Raw genomic sequence first — 14,448 nt, forward strand, 5'->3', positions numbered from 1 at the left:
ATTTAGGACTTTACCACCCTCTTTTGGATTTACAAAGTAATGACATCATCTCTAATGAACTCAGTCATTTGTTACCCGCAGGAATACAGTCAATTCAAATCCAAACCGACACGTCAAATGGAGAGAATGAAGCCGGCGAAAGAAAATGCTTTTTAAAGAAAAACTGACCAATGGAGTTTTAAACCAATAAATACATTTGTGTCAACAGAAAGAAAAATATAAGATAAATGTCTGATAAAAATGTCAAATTCTGCATCACTCAACCAGAAATAGAATTTCTTGGCTTGATCCAATCCCAGCAGATTTTGGGGGCGCAGAGCGTCATCAGTCTATCACAGAGCTGACGGAAGCCGTTCTCCGACACGAACTCCGGAGGACGTCCGCAGCATCGGGTCCAGACTTTGTTGGGAGTTTGCCTGTCACACATGAACAACGCCGCGGAGATCACATGTTTTTGTTTACATCACATTGACACCTACGTTGGCTCTTATCACCGAAAGCTCTCCTTCTATCTGTTTTCTACATGTGTGGCTCCGCTTTTTGTAACTGACTTTTAACCAGAGGGTCTGTAAGTAGCTACATAGACAAACTGTCTGTTAGGACTGACCGACTATTTATAGATAAGAAATTGAGTGTTTGGATGCTAAATATCTTTTCCACTTGATGTTATAAAAGTGCGGTCGATAATTAAAGTCGTGGAAGCAGTCAGTGATATTTATAAAGGCCCAGACTGATATGGATGCTTGTTGTGTTGATGACGTTCTCAGAATTAGAAGCTGATCAGATAGGAATACCAGCCTTTATAAAGAATTTGTGAAAAATGAGCAAATTCTGGAACAAATCGACGCCTCCTCATTTCACATTTTCTCTTCCTGCTGCTTGAGCTTCTTTCTGCCCATTGAAGCCGACACAGATTATGGGGTACTCTCAAAAAGACGACCAATTGCTGCAAGCAGGATCGCAGCTGCAGCATCTTCATGTGTTTTCCAACTACACGAGTAGAGAGAGGAGATATGTAATCATTTAAATATTTTTCTGTGAGTGTCAAACAAAATGTAAAAACACACACCTGCACACTTACGGAGTTAATGGACAGTTCTTGCAGACACTTGAATGAGGTTCTGAGGTTTAACAACATTACGCTGTGTGGAATAAGCTACTTATTTCATGAAGATTTGAGAAGTGATCCCAAATGCAACTTGCATTCTGTCAGATTTTGTTAACGTAAAAAAGAAAATGGCAGAATTTTTTTATTATTTACTGATGAAAAAACACATCTCTGTAGTAGTTTTAACAGCATAAGTAACTTTATATACTTAAGATATCATATACTTTTTATCCCTTTTTGTAGCTGCTGTGGATGTTTTTCAGCTCACTTCTCAATCAGATTAAGCCATCCATTCAGATCAAATGAGAAAAATGGAAACGGCACACACTACGCAGGTCTGCGGGCGCTGTGAGACTCCACCTTGTTGAACTCACCCACTTCCCCTTAATCGCTTGAAGGCAGGAAGAGAGGAGAGACAGAAGAGGAAGAGACGCAAAGGGGATGGGCTTAGTGCTTTCATTTAAAGTTAGACAAAAGCAGAAGTGAGAAGTTTAGCAAAAAGTGATAGCAAAAGAGTCGGAGGAGACTCCAAGAGAGAGAAAAGTAGGTGAGGGACTGCGTGCAGTCATGGCTCCGTGGACGAGGACCACCAAAGAGCGGTACGGTGTAGGTAAGTCATTATGCGCCCACGTGTGTGTGTGTGAGACCGTGTGTGTAAGTGCATATACATGTAATTATAGTGTCTGTTGAAGTGTGATGGTAAACTAAAATAAGTATAAGAAAAATGGATGCCCATCACTTCCTGCCTGACAGGATGTGAGCAGGTGCTCATGGCCTCATTGAACTGTAGGATGTACACATCAGATACACTCCCGCCCCTAAAAACGAATTTAAATCCTAAAATGATATATTCACTGCTCAAGATTTTGTGCTATAAAACAATTTAGAGCTGCAGATAAAATCACAGAAGTACCGTCATCCTAAGCTGATATGAGTGACAGTCGGCTCCATGCACAGCATGTTGCTAAGAACATAAATACTTAAGCTTGAAGCTAAATTATTCCTGAAAACTAACCTTTCTTTCTAGAAAGATTTGTTTTACCACCTGTAACAAATGATCTACTGTGTAAGTACGACCTCTCAGTAGAGTCGGTATCTGTTATGCGGGTTGAATCTGGTGGAGTTGCTTCCAGATATGCAATTCTCAAAAGAAGTCAGATATTTAGGCTCAAAGACCTGTAGCAGACGATGCTTTGATTTATTAGGCAATAAATTGGACTTAAAGTTTGTATCGTAGAAAATGAGGGGAGGCAGTTGTACCACTTGTATCTTCATGAATATACTCAGAAGCAACACGATGTCATGTTTGGTTTATCTTCTGTATCGAAGCTGAACATCTTCCTGGTCTGTGTGAGACTAAAACACAGGAAGTGAGGGAACAAGAAACGAAGCTTGAGGTTAAAGCTGAACAGCTGAAATCTGCAGAAAGAGCCGGTCGGAACGAAAAGTTGAAACAGCATAATGTTGAGAATGTGAATATTTATGTCTGTGTGGATATAGAAATACTTTTCTTTTTTTAATTCTTAATGTTTAGCTCACAAACTTTTAGATTGGGGACATCTAAACCTGTGAGCTATAGTGCAGACAGACAGACACAAATAGTTTGACAGCTTTTTTTTTTGCAACAATAATGCACTTTGCAGTAATGCAGTGTACAATAGCTGCTGCAAACACCTGCAGCTCTAATACTCAGACAGTAAACCACAGGTCATAACTGACCACTTTACACATTGCTGCTAAATGATATTCAGAATAAATACAAGATGAGACTGTTCTTAAAGTCTACAACTTGAAACTATGTATGAAATTGTAAATGGTTACTAACTTGTAGCTAATTATTATTGTGCATTTGCATTATTTAACACAAGATAAGACTTTATCAATTCAGAAGGAAATTCACGTCAGTATTAAGTCTAAAAACACAAGTAAATATAAGTAAAGTTTTAAGTGTATTTTAAATTGAATAAAAACATAAAGTGTATACAGAGTAATGCAGAACCAGTGACTAATATAAATAACAATAGAAGTGAGAATAAAACAATACTAAATACTAAGATAAGTAAACATTTAATGAAATGTACTTATTTTCTGTTTGCATGTTCATTTTCAAACGAATGTTCCAACATTGTACAAAGGAGAGAGGAGTTGTTACTTATAATAACGCCACCAGGAGTTTTTATTTCACTTTAAGATTTTTGTCCATTGAAAGAGAGTTTCTCCTCTGCTGCTGGAGCTGTGAGCGATCATCACCACAGTCAGTTCAAATGTTTGCTCTCACGCTGCAGCCTGACGCCAACGCCGACTGTTGCCAAGGTTGCAAAAAACTGCAGAGCTTCGCCGGCAAATCTAATTTGCTTGTGCCAACATTCGTATCATCGGAGTTCTCGGCTGGGTTCACTTTTTCAGCTGTGCCCTTCATCAGACTCTCGACGCTTTCTGTTTTTAGTGAAGTGGAATTTTATCGGGACTGGAGAGAAGCAGCTTTCTCTGGAGGTGGGAGATGCTGTTCACATCCAGGAAGCCTGCGAAGGTGAGAAAACCTCAAAACATAAACAACTTCACCATCACTATTATCATGTGATTCTCCTGAATAATCTTTCTATGTTTATATCTTTTATACATATAGATACTTTTTGATATTTTGCATCATGTAACATGTCCTAAAACAAACTGGTATTTCCCCATATTATAGGCAAACCTATTGTTAAAACTAGAATAGATCTCAGTAGAGCTCATGTCTCTGAGAAGGCCCAACATTCACCTTATGAAACCACATTTAAATTCACTAGATCCACATATTTTATTTGGATTTGCACCAAATTGCACCTGCTCATTGATATCACTCACCTAAACATGTCGGATTTGCCCCATTTTCCAGATCCGCACCAAAATTATGAGTTTTTTCTTCAGCCATGTCCCATCGTTTCACCAAGTTTCATGGGAATTTGTTCAGCAGTATTTTGTAGAATCCTGTTCTAATCAAACAAACAAACAAACGGAAAGGGTGAAAGCATAACCTCCTCTGCGGAGGTAATACGTTATTGTGTATGTGCATATGCTTGTGTGCATGTGTGTCTGTGTGACAATGCTAAGATGTCATTGTGTCTTTCAGGGTGGTACAGGGGCTACTTGGCGAGGAACAAAACCCAAAAGGTAAGAGCTCTGGTAGTTTAGCAGATAGGTCACAGCTATCAGTTAATTCATGTCCTCACACACTCATTCCTCTCTAGGGTGTGTTCCCCGCCAGTTTTGTCCATCTTAAGGAGGTGGTCATTAAAAAACGAGGGTGAGTGGAATAATAAAAAAAACGAAAAAAACAGCCTTTCTCTGTTTGCAAAGTTTTTTTTTTGTTTGTGTTCGTAACATTTTGATTTGTGTGTGTAGAAATGAGGAGGTGGTGATGTTTGCAGAGATGCCCTTGGTGAAGGAGGTGACCACCACACTGAGGGAGTGGGGAAGCATATGGAAGCAGCTCTTTGCGGTAAAAACAAAACAAAAAAACGAATGGGCAAAACCACTCTTCGTGTGTGTGAGTGAGAGTGTAACACCATACGTCTTCCTGGTCAGGCCAATAGAGAGACGCGTGTGAAGCAGGTCCCGAGACTGATGTGGGAACTAATGGAGTGGCGTTCCCAGCTCCTGTCCGGCACTCTGCCCACGGACGAATTCAAGGAGCTCAAGCAGAAAGTCACCTCCAAGATTGATTACGGCAACAAGTACGTCTGCTCGAAAACAAACTCGCAGGTTTACACGTTTATACAACAACTGCTCAAGCCTGGACACTCTTAGTGTCCTCCCTCCCCTCACCCCTCTCTGCTTCCTCGTTTTCCACCTGTGCTTGTTGTCTCTTTCTTCACCTTCCATCAACACCCCCAACTCTGAACCCCATCCTCTCCTCCCGACCCCAGGATCTTGGAGCTGGACCAGGTCGTTCGAGACGAGGACGGGAACATTCTGGACCCAGAGCAGGCGAGCGTCATCAGTCTCTTTCGGGCTCACGAGGAGGCCACGGCCAAGATCAATGAACGCATCAAAGAGGAGAAGGTACAGACAGATGGATGAGACGGGAGTGTTTGGGTCTCCAGGAGCATAGAGAGGCTCTCGTTGGGGAATGTGATGGCAGATGTTGTCGTCATAATTCAATTTATTTAGTAACTTTGCTGTGGTTTGTCCGCACTAGATTAGGATGTCTCCTAAGAAACCGTTCCCTCCTTTCCATGGGTCCTATCCCTAAATGTAATTAAGTACGGTTGGAATCACTATCACATCATATCATTCCGTTCTTTTCCTTTTGATTAGAACTAGTTAAGTTAGACATAATGAAATGTTCATGGTTAATACATTTTTCTGGCGCCGATTATATAAGAATTCATTTCTTTGCAAATTTCCTTGCCTCCACCTTAGCCCCACGCAGCTCATTTCACATTTCAACACTGACTGATTAATAGGAAGAGAATCTACTCGTCATGATTTTCTTACTCATATATATTTCCTCTCTTAGAAAACCAATAATCTTGATGATGCAGCCACATCCCAGATTAAGGTTAATGTTACACCAGCTGATCCGATTTGTCGGGATCCTAAAATGAACTTTCTCTCCTGGCATTTTTTATTCGGTTAAAACTCTTGTTCCAACAACGTAACCTCCTGAAATGAATGTCTTCCGCCCGCAGTCCAACATCCAGAGGGACCACAGCGGGATCTCAGCACGGATCCAATCTTCCCCCACCCACAGCCTCTACGTCTTTGTCAGGAACTTTGTGTGTCGCATTGGAGAGGACTCCGAGCTCTTCATGTCCCTCTATGACCCCAACAAACAGACCATCATCAGGTAGCACTCCTCGTAATGCACACACTGAGACACACACACACACACACTCTGACACACACACATGCACCGGCCCACAGACACACACCCTCCTCCGTTCTTCTCTATTTCCTTGTGTCGATATCCCTCTCCCTCTGTTCTCGTCCTCTTTTTGTCACTATTGTTGAACCCCGCTAAGTTAGAACAATGCTCCGCCAGAAATAAGAATACATAAAACACAAATTATAGGGCAGCACATACTGACTGGCAGCGCTATGTGGAGTTTGACAGGGCTGATGCTAAGGCCTGTCACTCACTGTCTCTCTGGGTATATCAGTGACTCTGTCACAGCAGCTGGGAGTTTTTAGATAGACCCGGATGCATCACCTTCTTTTTTCAGTGTATATCCACCTTCCATTCCATCGTCTTGTACTTTCTTTGTCCTGATTTCTGATGATCTTCCACACAAGAGCATATTGAGTAAAAAAACAAAAAACTGAACTGAAACACATCAGATCGGTGAATATTACCCATAATCCCCAGCTTCTTGAACCATTGATATTCTAAAAGGAATGGAAGTGGCACCATTCTCTCTTTTCTAAGTCAACGTACCATCAAACTCATTTTGAAGCTGCTATTTTAAAGGGAGTAAAAGTCGCATAGTGTCTCTTTAACACCCGGGAGCTTCCCAGTATAACCACAGCCATTTTCTGCTGGTACCAACCATGAAGTTTTCTGCTTTTTAGCCTGTTGTTGCTGCCACCGACTCAAAAAACGTTATTCTACACCCCTCTTCTTTCTACAGATTGTAGGGTTTCATTACTATTGTCAGTTTTGATTTGCCTCTCTCTCTGTACCCACACACGCTGATGCATGCTCGTCAGAGATGAATGTCAGAAAAATGCCATTGACAATAGCAGGGATGTATTTTCAGTACTTGAATGTAAATTATTAGGCAGCAGCTCTGGGTATCATTACCAGATCCGCGTCTGTCAGAGCAGAACTGAAATTAAAGAAAAAGAACATGTCACGTCTGTACACCTCACACAGTTCGCTCATGTGCGCCAGTCGAGCTGCCGCGTGACTCTCCTCTAAAGATTAGCACAAGATGAGGGAGGTAGAGAGTCCAGCTTTATCTGGACCAAACACTCACTCCCCCCTGGACACAGACACCGTTTCTATCTTGTTTTGAGTCGTCGTTGTACGTGGAAATATTTACATGCCCCTAAAACAGAATTCACTTTGGTTCGAGTAAGTCTGCAGGATTTCAATAAGACGTGTTGTGATGTGATGTATTAACTTTTAGACATTCTTTGTGCAGTGAGAACTACATGGTGCGCTGGGGCAGCGAAGGATTCCCCAAAGATATCGACCTGCTCAACAACCTGAAAGTTGTCTTTACAGTAAGTGACCACAGGAGTGCACTGTCGCACTGTTTCTTTAAGACGCACACACAGAACACTGTATGCGTCCTTCTCTCTTCTTTCTCTCATCCTCTCCTCTCCTAATCGTCTGTCCCCAACTGCACTTCTCCCACTTCCTTTCCTTCTTTTGTTTTCGTTTCTCACTCTCACTCTCTTTTCTCCTTCCCCTTTGTATCTTTGTCTTCCAGGACCTGGGAAACAAGGATCTGAACAGAGAGAAGATTTATCTGATCTGTCAGATAGTGAGAGTGGGCACGATGGACCTGAAAGAGGAAAAAAACAAGAAGTGCACTCATGGTCTGAGGCGGGCGTTTGGTGTGGCAGGTACTTGAACTGGAGCCAATGTAATTAGTTTTTTGGTCAAAAGTGCATCTAAATTTCCAGTTTGAGCAGTAAAGTGATGCGCAGTATTTATTGTGGTTATCAGGCTTCACTCTGATAAGCTGCTGTGTATCTAATGATAGAGACAGGCTGATTCGTCTCACTGCGTCGCAATGTTTACACCACTTTATCCAACAGTAGCGTCCTTTAGCGGCCTCTTTAGTCTCTTTTACTCTTGTTCCCCAAAGGACAGAGTCAATTTGTCTGAGTTATGAGCTGTTGCTGCTGCAGCCGCAAGTTTTATCACTGATATATTAAAGCAACACTGTCTAACTTTTACTGAGCATCAGCGCCCTCTGCAGCCACATGGGGTGATTAGTTCTACGAAGTTAATGGAGATAATGTAGAGAAAAAAATCAAACCCTATCAATGTGTTGAGTGTGGCTCTGAACTCATGATCCCTGACTTCCTGAACCAGTAGAGCTGCAGTAACAAACTCTGGTCAGAACTCTTCATATTTGCTATATATTTCTATTTTGAATATCGGAAACAAATGCTGATTCACTCGAGCTGCTTTCAGACATGCACTGAAATCCGCAGGTACTCAGTATTTTCCTCCAGAGGAGATGCATGTGTGAATGCAAAAGTCTGTGTGAGAGCCTCCGGATTATCTGCAGACTTTCTCCGCCTGGCCTGTCTGTAGGGGGTCAGGGGAATTTGATGCGAGAACACAGCGGATGATCTGTGTGTTTTCAAGGAAATCATGTGAACCGCCAAACTCATATTTAAGCTGCTATTTTAAGGTAAAACAAGTTGCACGTTGCTGCTTTAACACCTGGGAGCTGCCCATCAAAACCATAGTCTTGTGACTTGCTGCCACTGTCTCAAAAACTGTTTATTCTAAACCCTCATAAAATCTCACAGCCTGTCAGTGTTGACTGATCACAAGTTACCGTACAGACATTTCTATGGATTTTTCTCATCACAGACACATTTGTTTCCCCTTCTCTGCAGTGATGGACATCAGCGACATCATCAAAGGGAAGGCTGAATGTGATGAAGAGAAGCAGTACTTCATCCCCTTCTTCCCGTACGTCCTATTTCCCTCCTCTATTACGCCACCTCTTCTCCATGTTCCTGTGACCTGCGAGGGGTGAAAGTGTCATCATGAGCACGATTTGGAGATTAAACGTTTTCCTGTGCGTTTCAAGTGTGCTTGTGTGTATTTGTTTGGCTCCAGGGTGGTCGCTGAGAACGACTTTCTTCACACCTTGCTGAACAAAGTGACCGCATCACGAGGAGACAGCGGCGGCCAAGGTAGCGTACCGCACTTACAGGCTGTGCTCTCTGTTTCCTTTTGCGTGTGTGTGTGTGTGCCTGTGTGTGTGTGTGTGTGTCTGTGTGTGTGTGTGTGTGTGTCTGTGTGCATGTGTGTGTGTGTGTGTGTGTGTGTGTGTGTGTGTGTGTGTGTGTGTGTCTGTGTCTGTGTGTGTGAGCCATGTGACCACTCTGCCAATTTTAGCGGCCCGGTTCTGGCTGAAGGTTCCCACTGGACTGTGCACGCTGCAGCCATTTGTGGTCAGATAAAATGGCCATTTCTCGCTGTATCCTCGCCTCCTCTCTCTGCTGCGTGTGTGAGAAAGAAGCACATTATCCTGATGGATCGCTCGCGCCCTTGAGCTCAGCGTTTTCATATTACTTACCCTTTATTTCTCCTTCTTCATCACCAGCCTCTAGTCCTTCTGCCCACTACCTCATGTTTATAGCCGACTTTGACAGCCCCTGTGGTTGACACCGACTCGTTCCACATGAACTGAACCCGAATGCAGGACTGCACTGTCCTATCGCTCAGTTCTTTAACCCTCGCCTCGCTCCTCAAGGCCCGGGGCACAACCTAGATATGAAAGGATCACTCGGACGAACAGATAGGGAGGGAGAACCCGAGGCCATCAGATGTCTGTTCTTAACATTACTCACCCTTAATCTCCCCTCCCTCTCACTTTGAGTGGCTGACACACAGTAACACACATTCACACTTTTCCCTGGAGGGATGTGTTTAGCCTTGAAAATGTGGGTTTGGGACTTAGTCTAGATTTTGCCAACTATTTTTCCTAAAATGGCTCTTTCCCCCTTTTTTTGCTTTCAATTTCTGCCAATTTGAATAGCAACTTTTTTTTACACATTTAATACTGTTATTTACAGGTTTAGATAAACACAGAGTGGATCTCCCTGGAGTTTTTGTGGGTCATTGAAAACATGTGAAGATTTTTTAAATCAGTCTGAATTATGCCTGTCAAATTCTTTGGTCATTAATTTGTTTTTCATTTGGATTTACTTACCTGCAGAGGGGAAATGAAAACATACTTATGTAGTGCTCATTGGAAACAGCCTGGAGTGGCACTTCCATTCATGAATATTTAGTTCTATAAAGTTGTGGGAAGTATTAAATAAGATAAGATAAGATAAAACTTTATGGATCCACACACTGGGGGAATTCAGTTGTTACAGCAGCAGCCAAGTCAGAATTAGGGTAGACAGGATATGTTCTACACATATCCTGTGTTTACATGAGTTGGTTTGTGTGATCAGCTTTGGTCACTAATGGATTTGACAGTATTGTATATATAGCTGTTTACAGTACTTTAAACAAATCCTGAATAATTAATGAATGAAGAGGAACTCTTATTTAAAAGTTTATATAGGCCAGTCAGTATCAAGCTTTGTTAATATGGAAAAGGTTCTTTCCCTGAGAGTGAATATCTAGTAATGGAGTCCCACAATAACATTCAGCTATGTTTCACATGTTTTACTAATTTAATTTAATTCTGCAGATATGATCAAGTATATAACTTTAAACTAGTTTTTAAAATAAAAAGTAGTTTGAAGTTATATATCTGTGCGGAGGGATTGCAATCTATCATTATTACCTCTGCCAAGGAGGTTATGTTTTCATCCCTGTCCATTTTATTGTTAGTTGGTTTGTTTGCTTGTAAGCAAGATAACACAAAAACAACTGTACAGGTTTCCACAAAACTTGGACGAAGGATGAAGGATAGGTGCGAATTCAATTTTGGTGTGGATCTGCACCAGGAGAGGTTTTTTTTACAGTTTTTTGGGATCTTGATATCAAAAAAACTAAACCAGACACATTTACTTTGCTGATTTCTGTGAGTGTGTGAATTTGGTGCAGCTTGTTTGGATTTAAGGCGACAGTTGGGCCTCAGCGAATGAACAGACTTCCTTCTTTCTCTAACTTCCCCCCTGTCCAGGTCTGTGGGTCACCATGAAGGCTCTGGTCGGGGACATAGTTCAGATCCGGAAGGAGTACCCCCACCTGGTGGACCGCAGCACCATGGTGGCCCGCAAGCTGGGCTTCCCGGAGATCATCATGCCGGGGGACGTCCGCAACGACATCTACCTCACCCTGCAGGGCGGCGACTTCGACAAGTACAACAAGACGACTCAGAAAAACGTGGAGGTCATCATGTGGGTCTGTGATGAGGAGGGCAAGGTCATACAGGTGAGCTGCATGGAGAGATGAGGTCGGGGAGGGGCAGGGGGTGTTGGTGTGTTTGAACAGGACTGTAATTTGTGTGAAGGGGGATAGGTTTGGGTGTGTGTTGTTTGAGGGGGAGTTTGCAGGTGTGTGTGTGTGTGTGTGTGTGTGTGTGTGTGTGTGTGTGTGTGTGTGTGTGTGTGTGTGTGTGTGTGTGTGTGTACCGCGTTTTCTGTATTTCAAAGATTGAGGTGGTATGGGCCAGTGAGCAAGCACAACACTGATCAAACACTCACTCACCCTCTGTAGTCAGGGGCACATAGACGTGGCTTTATCTCAGAATGAAAATCCATTTTAGGCATAAATACACACACACACACACACACACACACACACACACACACACACACACACACACACACACACACACACAAACATAAACATAAAATCCCTCAGCTCAATATAAAACATATATTCCTCTCCCTCCCTCTTTCGTAGAACTCCATCTGTCTGGGAGCAGGGGATAAGGCGGTCGGTGAGTACAGATCCGTCATCTACTACCAAATCAAACAGCCCCGCTGGATGGAGACGTTTAAGGTGTGTGTCAGTATTTGTTTAAGACACTTTTTCAATTTCCTCGACGATGTCTGGTTGTTGTACGGCATTTGCGATCCTCATTTCAACCCCAGAACCTAATTTTTTACCTTCGAAGTGTTAGGATTCAGTTGTTTTATGTTGTATAATAACACAAGACGTCCTCCAGGTGGCAGTCCCTCTGGAAGAAATGCACAGAATTCATTTACGCTTCATGTTCAGACACCGCTCTTCACTGGAGTGTGAGTATCAGCCCTCGTCTCCTCTCTCCATACGTGCACGCTCGTCACATCTCTCCTACAATCCCAGAGTGTATATATTGTGACTCTTTAAGGAACGAATGATTGGAGGCAATTTGGGAAATGACCCACGGCGTCATTACGCACCCCTGACCTGGTCTTCCTTCCTGCCATGCCGCAATTCTCCCCCCTCCCTCCCCCCTTCTTCTATTATTCCCCTGATGTGTTTCTCCCCCTGACCCGCTCCCCCTCGGTTCCGTTCACACGTCTTCTTCCCTTTTCAGCCAAGGACAGGAGTGAGAAGAACTTTGCCATGGCCTTTGTGCGTCTGATGAAAGAGGATGGGACGGTTCTGCAGGATGGACTTCATGACCTTGTCGTCTTCAAGGTCAGAAACAAAAGTTTTGCATAAAGAAAAACAAAACAAAAACTCAACTTAAAGTGTGTTCCGTGTCCTCTCCAAAGATTTTACATTTACCCAAATAAATGGTGAATTAGATAATTAAACTGAAAACCAGATTTTTTTTTAAAAGGTGGACGTGCAACTACTTAACTGTCACCCTAAAATGTCATCTCCCCTGACCCCCCGATTTTGCAGAAGAGTAACATTTGGCAGCCGAATAGCAGATCAATGTGCAGAGCTTTCAGACTTAGAAGGCCGATACAGAAAACAACACACAGTGATTCTTTCATGATGAAGAAAGGTCACAGCTCATTAACCAACAGGTTTTGGACGGAACAGCCCAACTACAACGAACCTGGAACATTTCTTTTTAAATGGCCAATCAAAAAAAGAGTGAAATGAATTGTAAGGTTTACAGATCACTGAATAATGCTCGGTTGTTTGCATAAAACATGGTAACAAAAAAGAGGAAGATAACAAAAGTGAATACCAGGGAAAGAATTTGTCATCTGTTGCATCAACGCAGACCTAAACATATAGTGAGTCCCCTGGATGGAAGAGTATGGCCACCCAGACAGGCAGAGCGAAACCAAATAGATTTCCTGCCAAATGAGCCAGAGCTAAGATTGAATCCCTTATTGATTAAATGCCAAACGCAATGAAGATTAATTACTCGTGATTCACTCACAGACCCTCGGTGCCCTCTCTCGATTATCTCTGCGTTCCTCCCGATCTCCGTGCCACTCATGGCTTCAATCTTGTTGCCACAGCTTTCCCAACTAGTCGCTCTTTATTGCATAGGGATGTGGCATTAAAAAGGACGAGTCTTTTATTAATAATAATATCTTTATTTATTTGAGCACTTCTCAAAACAAAGTGACGTAAAGCTTTTAAAAAAAACACAAGTAAAAATGAATGAAAACAACATGAAAATCACAGTCATGAAAGAAGAAAATAAAACTAAAAATGTGACAGAAAGCCTTTACTGTAATAAAAACTACAATTGGTAAAAATCCGGGAATCTGGTACAGTAAAAGTAAGTTTTAAGCTTTGATTTGAAAGAAGCTACTGAGTCAAACTGCCGTATTATTTTAAGCAGCGAGCTCCGTCAACCTTAGTCTTCAGCCGAGAATCTGGAACAATTAAAAGGCCCCTGCCAGAGGATATCAATGTGTAAAATGATAAAAGTCTAAACTGTCTTTAGATCATCCAAGCCTGGTAGAGAGTGAACCAATGTAGGCAGAACCTTTATCATAGGAACTAGGACCAGGGGGACATCAATCTTTCAACTGAAGATGGTAAATGTATGTAAGGATAAATGTTAAACAGTTAGAATATGATCAAGCTGATAAATTAAATCTAAAGTTAAGATGCGGAGAGAAGATATCTTCTTTTGCCTTCTTTCCTTTTTGTTGACTCTATTCACCACTGTTTATTTTTTTTCAGAGCTTTATGTCTGAGAAGAAAAATGCTGAGCCATTAATTGGTGTTTTTGTTTTTGGCCTTATTTTTCGAACCCACTCCGACTCCACTGTTTTCAAAGTTATGAGTTTACAAACCAAAGCTGAGTGGAAGTAGATAAGGCGCTGTGATCACATGGTGTTATGACAGTGGAAATGGTGACTTCAAATAGCCTAATAAATCTCTGCAAGCCTGGAAAACCGTAGTGTCTCTCTGCTCCCACATCTGCATCAAGACTTTTTTTAAACACAGGAAATATAGTTCTTGTCCAAAGGTGCTGCTGCGCCACACAAACATCTGCGTTGTTGTCTCGTCATTGTCGGTTTAAAAAGATGACATTGTCCTCGCAGGGCGACAGCAAGCGCATGGAAGATGTGAACTCCTACCTGTCGTTGCCTTCGACGCGCCACCAACACAGCGACCTCCATAAGGGGTCAGGGCTGAACCGCAGCTCCAGCAACGTGTCCGGGTGCGGGGGAGGCCTGTCGGTCAGCTCCAGGGACAGCTTCAGCATCTCCACCCTGGTCTGCTCCACCAAACTCACCCAGAATGGTAGGTGTGCGTGTCGGGCAGGTGTTACACAATCACGTGACAC

The 14,448-nt window shown here is 42.5% G+C and overlaps 1 protein-coding gene across 1 annotated transcript in view; it reads left to right on the plus strand.

Annotated features, from left to right (window-relative positions):
* Nucleotides 1–1,651: 1,651 nt before the first annotated feature.
* Nucleotides 1,652–14,448, plus strand: part of LOC117769355 (dedicator of cytokinesis protein 2) — a 101,701-nt gene continuing 88,904 nt past the window's right edge. Inside the window, exons 1-17 of the mRNA XM_034598225.1 lie at nt 1,652–1,718; nt 3,555–3,638; nt 4,221–4,261; nt 4,339–4,394; nt 4,493–4,589; nt 4,676–4,824; nt 5,017–5,152; nt 5,782–5,939; nt 7,237–7,318; nt 7,528–7,663; nt 8,675–8,750; nt 8,901–8,977; nt 10,930–11,180; nt 11,655–11,753; nt 11,920–11,992; nt 12,274–12,377; nt 14,204–14,405. Of these exons, the coding sequence (XP_034454116.1) occupies nt 1,676–1,718; nt 3,555–3,638; nt 4,221–4,261; nt 4,339–4,394; nt 4,493–4,589; nt 4,676–4,824; nt 5,017–5,152; nt 5,782–5,939; nt 7,237–7,318; nt 7,528–7,663; nt 8,675–8,750; nt 8,901–8,977; nt 10,930–11,180; nt 11,655–11,753; nt 11,920–11,992; nt 12,274–12,377; nt 14,204–14,405 (1,864 nt within the window). The 5' untranslated portion in view covers nt 1,652–1,675. The remainder of the gene's footprint in view (nt 1,719–3,554; nt 3,639–4,220; nt 4,262–4,338; nt 4,395–4,492; nt 4,590–4,675; nt 4,825–5,016; nt 5,153–5,781; nt 5,940–7,236; nt 7,319–7,527; nt 7,664–8,674; nt 8,751–8,900; nt 8,978–10,929; nt 11,181–11,654; nt 11,754–11,919; nt 11,993–12,273; nt 12,378–14,203; nt 14,406–14,448) is intronic.

This window comes from Hippoglossus hippoglossus, chromosome 10 (assembly GCF_009819705.1).
Source record: "Hippoglossus hippoglossus isolate fHipHip1 chromosome 10, fHipHip1.pri, whole genome shotgun sequence".
Taxonomy (NCBI): Eukaryota; Metazoa; Chordata; class Actinopteri; order Pleuronectiformes; family Pleuronectidae; genus Hippoglossus; species Hippoglossus hippoglossus.